The 11,758-nt window shown below is 42.6% G+C and overlaps 1 protein-coding gene across 1 annotated transcript; it reads right to left on the minus strand.

Moving 5' to 3' along the window:
- Window positions 1-226: 226 nt before the first annotated feature.
- Window positions 227-3,393, minus strand: LOC125512145 (protein RGF1 INDUCIBLE TRANSCRIPTION FACTOR 1-like). Its single transcript, XM_048677222.2, has 3 exons — window positions 3,164-3,393; window positions 2,833-3,063; window positions 227-618 (listed from the first exon to the last, which is right to left on the minus strand). Exons 1-3 carry the CDS (start codon window positions 3,371-3,373, stop codon window positions 424-426), a joined length of 636 nt encoding a protein of 211 aa, XP_048533179.1. The 5' UTR covers window positions 3,374-3,393; the 3' UTR covers window positions 227-423.
- Between the last annotated feature and the right edge of the window lie 8,365 nt (window positions 3,394-11,758).

Raw genomic sequence — 11,758 nt, forward strand, 5'->3', positions numbered from 1 at the left:
AATTGGATGGTGGACGTGGGGAGGGGAGCTGCACTGCAGGACAATTCTGACTCGGTAAACTAAGCTCAATTTTTCTTTGAACAAGAAACTAAAACAACAGTTTAAGTGCAAAATAATTTTTATCTTAAATAAAATATCAACACGATATCATTGGATCCATTATAAAATAAAAATACCAAGACAATGGCAATAGAGCCATACTACAAATAAGTACGAGACACTGGCATACAACTTGCATAATGTATCTTTGAGGCAGCTACCTCACCATTATTGAACCAATGGAAATATCAGTCTTTTCCCATCTCTAGACCATGAGAGGGAAAAGATCAACACTTCTCTAATGAAAAACGTTGTTGTTCTTGAAATGACGCAGAAATGAAAACATTGTCAAAATTGGTGACAACTGACCAAAAACAACCAAGATCAATAGAAGGGTGCCCGTTCAGGGACACCCTTCCGGTGCCGGCGGCGGTAGCTGATCCATCCCGACGGAGGGTCGCTAGGCCCCTGCAGATCATCGGCCTCGCCTTCATCTTCTGTGTTTGAGCCTGAATTTCCCCGGTTGCGCCTCGGATCAATCATGAATGTCAAATTGGGATTTGACACCATTCCATCAAGCTGACATTAAGAAAACATAAATTTGCATCAGTAAAGTATACAGACTAGCTAGCTAGTGCATGCAAATTTGACATAACATAAACTACTCCAAGAATATACTGCATTTTATCACATTGGAGAATGTCCACCCGCGATACTGAATATGCATATTAATAAATAAAAGTAATGAAAAAGGTGTTTTTTCTGTGGATATACATGGTGTCATAACAAGCGATACATGGGTTTCTAGCAGTTTAAAGCAAATAAGACAAAACTAAACTACTCCAGGAATATAATGGGTTTTATCACTTGGGTGGATGTCTATCCATACTTGAACAATTGTTATTTTTATAAAAGAAAAGTATGAAAGAAATTGTTTTCTTCTTCTTTTTTGTGGAGGAACCGATAGAAGCACTGCCTTTTCACATAGAAAAGAATGAAGTAATATGTACAAAGTTGACGAATTTTTAAAGAGAACACGCTGGCAATCCCGACTGTAAGCTAAAATGTCGCAGAAAACTAGCTAACCCCCACCGTGGCATGAGCCCGGCCATGTCAGCTGCCACTGCTTGATATCCTCGAATGCCAGGGCGGGCACCTCAAGGTGGATTAGCTTGGTGCAGTTGAAAATGCGCCAGTTACGCTCGTTTCAAATATTTCCGATCATATATAGCGTTGTACCGCTTCGCCGAGGCTTGATGTCTTTGGGTACCGCAGCAACCATCGTAACCCACCAGGAATTAATTTTTTATGGATATATATCACGGAAAAAAATAAGTTGAGACTTTTAAAATTTAATTTGGTACTGATATATGGCTCTGCATCCACGGAAATATGAAGAAAAACAGATATCCATTGAAACATTATCCATTTAAAATCTAACTAGACAATTGCCTGTGCGTTGCAACGGGAATATAAACATTTTAGTAGATTAGCCCTTGACTGCACGTCTATTATTGTATTATTGTTTTTGAGAATCCACGTATATTATTATATTGATACGCTAAAATCTTACCAAATCTTTGTATGCAATTGCCATGATTTATTTGCCATTTTATTGTTAAACACTTATTTGGTAAGAATTTAATGACTTGCCAACAAAATATGTGTTTATTTTGGTAAGACAATAAACATGAGACAATTGAATGGATGAGAGAAAAATCAAATATGGGAGGAAAAAATTAAAGAGGATAAGGAAAGAGTGGGACGTATATATGAAAGGTTAGACGAAAGAAAGGTGAAATGGGAACCTTACGTTCTTTTTAAGTAGTAGAAAAGATTTGGTACTGATATATTACTCGTGGTATCACAATTCGTTTCACATTTTACTTTTTCTTTTTTCAAACATTATCCATTGAAACCAACAAACATCTACACCGATGCACCTCATCACTCACATCCATGATGAGGAGGCTTGACAAGACAAGTGATGTTTCAATGCTAATGACTTGGCGACTTGGCCTCGCGATATTTTACGACCATGGCGCCGATCCACAAAGCACGCCCATGGTTAGCACCATGGACCTAGCGCTAGAGTTGATGCACTCCTGCCACGTGACGGCCCTCTCCGACCTGACCTCTGTCGGCGCCATTCCTCCTGGAGGCTGGCCCATGGACGAGGAAGTCTTTGGCCAGGTTGACCTCTTGGTGCTCGCGGACTGGGTGCCGGAGCACTGGCCTAATGAGACCATTAGCCGCGCGGTGGACGTGAAGCTAGGGATGTACAGGGTATGACGCCGCCGAGGCGGACACTGTGCTGCGGCTGTGGAACGACGTGGCGGTGGCGGTCGGCGCCGGCGCTGACATGGTGACATGGTGACGTTGGCCTCTCTCCGGCCGTTGACAAGGGCATGTTGATCGAGATATGGGTCATGCGCCATGGCCGTCGTGCTCGGGACCAGATCGGATCGCAGGCTAGATCGCGTGCGAGCTAATACGTGGTAACGTGGGAACCTGGAGGCTGCAGCGTGCGAGCCCAGCGTGAGCTGGGCGGCGTACGTCAAAGCTGTCAATCAGATCCGCATCCTGGCCGTATCCACTAGTATTCTTTTTCCAAAAATGATAGGCGAACGTTTCACAAAAAGTTATACTACGCCTTCTAACGTCGGATCTTGTCCGTCCAATTCAAAGATCGATTTCAATTAATTGATACTCCAGTATTTAGCCACGTGGTGCCCTCACAGCGAACATACAAACATGGAAGGCAATTATGAGAGGACGCGTGCATGCATGTACCTTGCAGCTCAGTGAGCAGAAACGGAAGTTGGCGTCCACGAGTCCCCGGCCGCACTCCCGGCACGCCCCGGCAGGGCCGACGCACTTGACGCCGTGCTGCGGCGCCTGCGGCCGCCGGTTCAGAAACACCACCCTGTCGTAGTTGATGACGTACGTCTGCACCAGGGAGATGTCAGCCACCGCCTTCAGCTCCGCCACCCGGATCACTTCGCGGTACGACGACTTCCGTATCTGCAATTGCATCCATCCACAGCGCGGCCGCCGCCGCCGCCGTTGTTAGCGATTGCCTGAGACGTGAGTATCCTCTAGCTTATACGCGTTAATTACGTACCTGGACGACGTGGTGGTTGCGGTGGCCGGAGACGCACAGGGTGCAGCAGACGGCGTCGTCCTCGCCCGCGCAGTCGAGGCAGTAATGGTTGCACTCGTTCTTGACCAGATAGGGGTGATCGGCGCACCGCTTGAAGAACTCCGCGCCGAGCAGCGGCCCCAGCCACACCGGGGTGCGCCGCCCTGCCTGCTGGCCGAACAGCATTCCCATTGACGACGACGTTGCTCTCTGTTTCTATACGCATCAGACACAAGCAAAACTATATGAGCGCTACGAGATCTAGGAAGCTAGGCTCGTTGGCATGTATAAAACGTATATGAGCGCTACGAGATCTAGGAAGCTAGGATCGTTGGCATGTATAAAACGAGCGATCGACATCTGTTCTACCTGGAAGGACGTCGCTCCGCTGGGAGCGATTTTAGATCTGTGAAATGGAACGCGACGGTATTCGCTTGATATATATAGTAGTTGGGAGGAAAGGGGAGGGGTTCAAAAGGAAAGAAAAGCACGGAGAGAGAGGGTTTCAAGTGTTTCTTTCCACGGATGGCTGCAGATTCAGGAGTACGTCCACAGTCTTCACTACTCTTATTTTCGTTTTTGCCTAGCTATTTGGACATGTGTGCTAAAAAATGAATCATGTGAAAAATATATATAACTGGCTACTTAAAAAATCGAATATATATGTGAAAAATGAATCATGTGAAAAAATATACGTCTACACTAGTCTTGTTTCCATCTTCACTAGTCTTGTTTCGTGCAGTTTTGTTGAAGGGAGAAGGGAGCGAGTGTTTCATGCCTGTTCGAAACATGACATCCTCGTGCATGTTTCTTTCCAGGAGCTAAAACACGGAAATAAGACTAGTGAAGACGTATATTTTTCACATGATTCATTTTTCGCACGACTATTCCATTTATGTAACAAGGCAATTATTTATTCTTTCACAATTTTCATTTTTTACCTCATGGGTGTCCTACACCCTAATGACCAATATATTAAAAATAAAAAAAATAAAAAAAACTGAAATTTCCTGAATCAAATACGCTCAAACTTTGTATGTGTTTGCAAGATTGCATATAGGAAAAAATATTCAAAGAGCTCTACAAAAGAAAAATATTTCACTCCAAATTTTGAGCACCTGTTTAGCCTATGCAAAAAATTTCCCTCAAGGAGACAAATACTACCTACAATAGGAATTGGTATTGAACTATTGATTGATTTGAACCTTTGGATGTGAAAAATAAGCAGTCCTTACTATTTTGATGTCTTGTAAAAGATCTCTATTGCCTAGTTCAGAAAGAGAAACAAAATCAAATTCCTGAATACTCACCATATGTAAAATTGAGAGACAACTGTTGTTTTCGGTACCGTGATCATAGACCCTTCAATGATTCTTTTACAAGGTTTACAATTTAGGTCATAATTTCCAACATCAATGGTCAATGTAGGAGAACGCGGGAACAACAAAGCAAGGCGTCTATCATCATGGAGGATGTGGATGGGCATGTAGGCGTATGAGATATATTGTTACAGTGGTGAGCAATCATGGCACAGTGGTGAGCAATCATGGCACAGTGGTGGGTCTAGAAGGAAAATATTTGATTGGAAAGAGTTGGTGGTGGATCAATGTTTAGGTGAATAGAACATCGTTCCCATTCATAGGTTTGTTCAATGAAAGTTCGTTGACATAAAAGGACAATAGCAACATAGACCGCTAGGGAGGTGTCCCTTGTGATAGACATAGTGCTAGGTGGGTACGCATAGGAAGCAGAGTGACATGGAGGCAAGGAGATGAGTCAAAGTGCAGAGATAAAGCATGGGTGGGCTAGGAGGAACGATGAGTGTATCTAATGGCAGCAGAAAAACATAAACCCCCTTTCAGCTTGTATAGTTATTGTGTTTCATATGTAACATTGATTAGTTAATGTGACATTTTATAAACATCGCTTGATGTAGCAATGAGTGGGATAAGGCTGGTGGCACGAAGGCAATGCGATATGCTAGGGTTTCCCCAAATGAGGAAATGGGTGGGATGAGGGTGGCAACACAAAGGGGAGGAGATATGCTAGGGTTACTGCAAATTCTGACACTATATGATGGTGCAAAATATGGTTAACGTTGCAATGCATGACATTGCCTACGATTGGTGGGCTACCGTGTTTAAATTGACTAGTTATGTCCAGTATATAGTACCTTTTCTATATATATATATACTATATTAGGTTTTGTAATAGTTACCAGTTGTAATTTCAAAAATTCATAAATCATAACAAAACAAAAAAGTAGAGTAAGATGAGGTTGGAAAAGATGTGAGTGAAGTAACATAGTACCTATTGCATACATTGGTGGGGATCATGGGTGGACCCACACCCTTGGTGGTTTGGGATCTAGCCTAAGGTCTTGGCCCCAAATTCTACTCTAACGTTTTGAGGAAGGTTGAAAAAAGCAATGATATGTAAACACCGCACTATCGAGTAGGTTAGATAGGAAGATCCAACCCCAATCACGGATAAGTTTTAGGTTCGTCCTCGGGTACTATGGCTTTGGCAAATGTTATATCATGTAAAGGTTACATAATACCTTAGGGAAGAATCCTTAGTTCATAAAACTTTCGCCCAACCTGGATCAGTTGCACATGTTAGATGTTCTACAAGCATATGTCTCCAACCTAGACACGGATAGGTTGAGGACTTTGTCCAGAAAGGGCGCCGCTTGGGCCACAGGTCGATCAAAACATCCAGGGTTGGGTGTCCTTATTTTGCTACTCGAGATAGAAGTATGATTGAAGATTCTGATGTGAAATATCCGGAGATATGAAGAGAGTAGTGCCATTCTCATTCTTACAATTGTTGCATCGAACTTGAAAACCCAACAATTAGGTCAGGTTTGGGCTCTAGTTTCTCAGAGCACAAGGCAACAAGATTCTGAGCCGGTTGGAAGCCTGATAAAAGCATAAAATACCTAAAAATCATTTTTAAATACTCCACTAGCGCAAGAATGTGCGTGCTACAACACCACACTGCGATAGTCTGCTATACATGGACCCAAATGAACACATTAGAGAGCGTGGAAGCGTGGAACGGGCCGCGTAATTGGGCAAGTATCTAGTGTCGTAGCAATAAATAAGGGTGAGGAAAGAAACTAACTTTTTATCAGGTTTCCAATTTACAAATACTAGGGGATGTGGATGTGGAGTTTGTGTTCTGTTTCTTTGCCATAAGCCCTACATGAAAAATAAAAACAAGGAAACCATGAGCAAAAAGTTCAATGTGGCAAATTGTTGAGATAAAAACATAATATATAGTATAAAAGCTTGTCATCCTGGCAAGTTGGTATACACATTTTTATAATTCCAGAAACATCAAGGACAACCTATAAGCATATGTGGTAAAATTGAAAGAGTAATGGCAACTACATAATAAACAACATGGCATTTGATTATAAAGATCATGGTGGCCACATTATCATCTATGGCAGCAAAAGTGGTAAAAGAACAACACGTTGGCGGCTGGTAACAATCTATCATTATAGATGGCCAAAGTCTGTCACATAAAGTCACCAAATCAAGCCACCTCAAGGTGTGAAAGGTGTCCCCTATAGAATGTAAAAATCAACAAAATCTAGTGCATCTAATATCCACGCATGTACTATGCTGCCATATACAATAGACATAAAATGATGAAACATGTGGCTTGCTAACAAAAAGAACATCACAAGTGATTCATGTCATGTAAAAACGACCATCCTGACATGCAATTAAACCAGTTGCATATTGTTTAGGTGTTTGTGTGTGACATTTAGGTGCATCAACTTCCCACCACCTTCGTCTCTCCATCAACTCCAAAATTGAAAAATGTGCAACTAGACAAACTGAAATTCACCCCTTGTTATGGATCTATCAATATGCGCACTGAACATACCCATCAAAGATTCAACATCCCACAACACCGTAACCTCTGCCAAAATCATCTAATCTTTGTAGGCCTAGCCTCCCCACCCAAACCTCACCTCCTCTTTTTGCCCCATAAATCAAGAATGCGCCATGCGCCCCCTCCATACCTCAAATCACATGAAAAATGGAGTATCGCAACTCATACCTCGACCTTGATGAACGCATCATTGCATGGGCTTGATCTCCTATCAAAGACGACTTTGATTGCGTGCAGCCATAGCGGGAGGCTAGGCTGAATTGGGTGGCCACACATGCTTGATGCTCTATCGGAGATGATGGATCCATATGCAACGAGGATTGGGGCGGTTACTCGGTCTTGATTCCTTGCTGAAACCGTGTCAGTGGTGTGCTTCCGCGGTGCGATCTAGAGGCAACAGAGGTTGGGGCAAGGGCCAGGAGAAGAGTTATGGGTGCGAGGAATGGATGTTATACCCGCTCCGGGGAAACAATAGTGAGTGGCGAGTCCACAAATTTCCCTTCCCCCCGCTAACTAGATTCACGCTAGTTGGCATGCTGCACACACACGACCTCCACAGTTGATCATACGACAATGGCAACATCACGTGTTGACGCATCTGCACGAACGCCTTCGCATTAGAATTTCCTTTTCTAAAATATAACCATTATAGTGTAGTTTTTATTTAAAAATAAATAAATAAATATGTTTTTATTTTCTAGGCAATTAATATGTTTTGATAGGAGACATCATTATTCTGATGTTTCATAATGGGCTGGGCTTAGGCTTGACATTTAGGTCGGGAGTTTGAAAGCCCAACCCGAACCTGACCTAGCCCGTGAGACAAAAAACGTTGGTTAAACTAGTATATTATCTATATCATAAAAAAAGACCCAAAGGGAATCCAACTAATCTTAGCCATCAGTTTATTTTCAATCCAACGACCTAAATTGCTTCAATGTCTAGTGCTCAATATGTTTAGCATGCAATCAATATTATACAAAATATCAATATAAGTGATAATCACATAATTATCATGCAATTAATATATTACCTAATATCATCGTACAATTAATATTTTACCAAATATCTCACAAAAATTATATTCTACCCAATATGAATGTGCATTACACGCACGCATTTATTAGTATAAGGGAAAGTTGGAAACTATTAAAAAAATAAAAAATGGTGTTATTGTGTGTTTGCTTCTAAAAATGGTAGATTTTTAATATGACACTGGCAATTCCAACTAGCGGGCCATTAATTAGTACCAAAAAATGTGTAAGGTTAAATGAATCAGGCAAGGCAATTAAATCAGTACCAAAATTGGACGTCAAATTAAATGGTCAAAAGATGATGACCTCATGCATGACACATGCTATCTCGTATGGGCCCAGCACGGGTCCTAGCCGCCCACAGGCCCAATCCATGACTATTTGTGGAAGGCTCGAAGTTTGTGCCACTATCCTAGTGGCTTGAAAATATACATGGTCGTGGGTTCTTGAAAACCCTTATCGAATGAGGCATGTCAAAATGTTCTCACCTCCATTCTCACACGTGAGAACTATATCATGCTTATAGCATCCGTTCACGCTCACTATTTGGTGTGTTTGTTCCTGCAAATAAACCAACTAGCATCAACTACAAGGAGTAATGAACAATAATAGCAACCGACAGGTACCAATCTGAGGTTTTGGGACAAAGATTGAATACAAGAGATGAACTACGGTTAATTTGAGAGGAGATGGTGCTGGTGAAGATGTTGATGAAGATTGACCCTCCCTCGATGAGAGGATCATTGGTGATGATGATGACTTCGATTTCCCCCTTCGGGAGGGATGTTTCCCCGGCAAAATAGCTCCACCAGAGCCCTAGATTGCTATTACCCAGGTTCCGCCTCGAGACGGCGGCTCTTCGTCCTAAAATCTCCCTTCTTATTTTTTCTAGGTCAAAACCCTCCATATAGAAGAAGACGGGCACCCGATGATCACCAGAATTCCAGCTGCCAGCATTCTCTCTCTTCATGTAAATCTTGTCAAATAAGAGAGAAAAGGCATAAGTATTGTACCAAAATTAGTGCACCAGGCATAGGTTGTGCCAACCGGATATCATATCCAAATAGGGTCTCAATCAGGCTTGTACGCTCCATACAGAAGTTTGTCATTGGTACCTTGAGCTTCACCATAGATGAGATGAGACGGCTAGACATCGACATGTATCCTGACATAAACATGGCTCACCTCTGAAGGAGACCAAAATCCATCGCGGAACAGCAAAGCGACATTCATCTTCATACCCAGGTGACACAGCGGATGCATGAGCCAGTCTACGCATTTTTCCTGGCACCCCTATCTAAAGCCCGGTCAAATACTATGGCCCCTCTATTGAAGAGGGGCCAAAATCATCATCAACCCACCGATCATGCATATATTAGTGAATATCTCTGCATGAACTATGAGCTCATTAAACTTTCATCTTCCGATAAACATATATCTAAATATATGCATGTTCACCAGATCCCAAACAAGCGATAGTAGGGCCAGAGCTCGCTAGAGTTGGGTGCCTCAGCGTCGTGGGACCAATCTCTAACACCAAGTATCCGTTCTGCTCATGAAAGGGTGCTCCCTCTCCCGTAGTTTTTGTCACATAAGCAACCCTCCCGACATCATTGGCTCACTTGGCTTTGATGAATGCTTGAATGGCGATGTTCTCCTAGAACACCATGGTGTCGGCGTAAGCGGGTGCCACTGTAGCCTCACCTATGCGTCTTGTTGCGAGATTGGCCTTGGTGGCGAGATCTTCATGTAGCATCGCTGCGTTGATCATCTCGAAGTCCTGCACTGCCTTTTCATATAAGTGTTTATGACAAAAACACCATAAGGGATTTTTTATCCAACACTACTATTCAATCCAGGATATATGTAGACATCAATTAATTATTACATAGTAGTTAAACATTATTGGATCCAGGTATAGTTGGATCCTTCATTGATGAAATATTCCTCAAATGGGTATGGAGGATTAACAATTTTTCAGTTTGCCTATCTCTAGGGTATAAAGTGAATTGGGTTGGGACGGGAGTGGGAGAGTCAAGCGAAAAGTGCGGAAGGATGCAACTAGGGCCTTGGACTCCACAAACATCCCCTCCGCCGACGCAACCTTGTTTTGTAGCATGACTGTGGCGTCATTCTCGTCGGGTCTCGATGTGAATTTTGTCGCACCCTTCCTGAGCCACATCGGCAGCCCAGTCATCTCAACCACCATCAACTCTGTGGCGCACTCCATGATTCCCATCACAACCGCCACCCTCAGCATTCCAGGATTATAGCTTGCAAGCTGTTTCATGTTTCCTCTCTTAACGAGTATTTGGTGGGAATGTCCTCCAAGACGCTCGTGCTCCACAATTAAAAATCTCTTCTTTGGATGCTTATTTTCCATTGTTTATTATAAGAGTGGCACGTGAGCATGTTGTAGAATAATTTTTTTCTACATCCAATAGACCGAGATATCACCCTATGCCATATACACCAAAAAAGCAAAACCATGTCTAGACAATGAACCTTTATTCATGCAACTTATGGTACACACCATGTTGACATCACTCATAACCAACCAAAAGCTGCATGTGCCAGAACAAGAGATCTCCTTTGGAATTCCCATCATCATTTAAATTCATTTTCTCCACAACTTTTTTAGTTCACTTTGTCATATCAACTATCACATCTTGGGACAATTCAACCCCACTGGTGGTTTTTGGAAGAAAAAAGTCCATTTTACTACCCTGAACAAATTTGATGGTTCACATTACCCCCTGGTTTATTTTTCTGCTTGTTTCACCCCGTAGACAAACCCATACCGGACAAAAGACCGCCCTGGGTGGTTTGTGTCAACTTGCAGCTGACGCGGCACTGGTTAATGGTGGTTTTGACTTGCGGGTGGGGCCTGTTGGAAATATGCCCCAGAGGCAATAATAAAATGGTTATTATTATATTTCCTTGTTCATGATAATTTTTTATTGTTCATGCTATAATTGTATTAACCAGAAACCATAATACATGTGTGAATACATGGACCACAACATGTCCCTAGTAGGCCTCTAGTTGACTAGCTCATTGATCAATAGATGGTTATGGTCTCCTGACCATGGACATTGGATGTCATTGATAACGGGATCACATCATTAGGAGAATGATGTGATGGACAAGACCCAATCCTAAGCATAGCACAAGATTGTGTAGTTCGTTTGCTAGAGCTTTTCTAATGTCAAGTATCATTTCCATAGACCATGAGAATGTGCAACTCCCGGATACCGTAGGAATGCTTTGGGTGTACCAAACGTCACAACGTAACTATGTGGCTATAAAGGTGCACTACAGGTGTCTCCGAAAGTGTCTGTTGGGTTGGCACGAATCGAGACTGGGATTTGTCACTCCGTATGACGGAGAGGTATCTCTGGGCCCACTCGGTAATGCATCATCATAATGAGCTCAATGTGACTAAGGAGTTAGCCATGGGATCATGCGTTACGGAACGAGTAAAGAGACTTGCCGGTAATGAGATTGAACGAGGTATGGGGATACCGACGATCGAATCTCGGGCAAGTAACATACCGATAGACAAAGGGAATTGTATACGGGATTGATTAAATCCCCGACATCGTGGTTCATCTGATGAGATCATCATTGAACA

The sequence above is a fragment of the Triticum urartu genome, chromosome 6A, assembly GCF_056163025.1.
Source record: "Triticum urartu cultivar PI428250 chromosome 6A, HENAU_Tu73, whole genome shotgun sequence".
In the NCBI taxonomy this organism is placed as follows: domain Eukaryota; kingdom Viridiplantae; phylum Streptophyta; class Magnoliopsida; order Poales; family Poaceae; genus Triticum; species Triticum urartu.

Excerpts from the sequence above, each read along its gene's own strand:
- LOC125512145 (XM_048677222.2), bottom strand. The coding sequence starts at position 3,373 with ATGGGAATGCTGTTCGGCCAGCAGGCAGGGCGGCGCACCCCGGTGTGG. Across the intron at positions 3,064-3,163 it reads GCAACCACCACGTCGTCCAG|ATACGGAAGTCGTCGTACCG; the intron begins GTACGTAATTAA and ends ATGCAATTGCAG. Across the intron at positions 619-2,832 it reads TCTGCTCACTGAGCTGCAAG|CTTGATGGAATGGTGTCAAA; the intron begins GTACATGCATGC and ends TCTTAATGTCAG.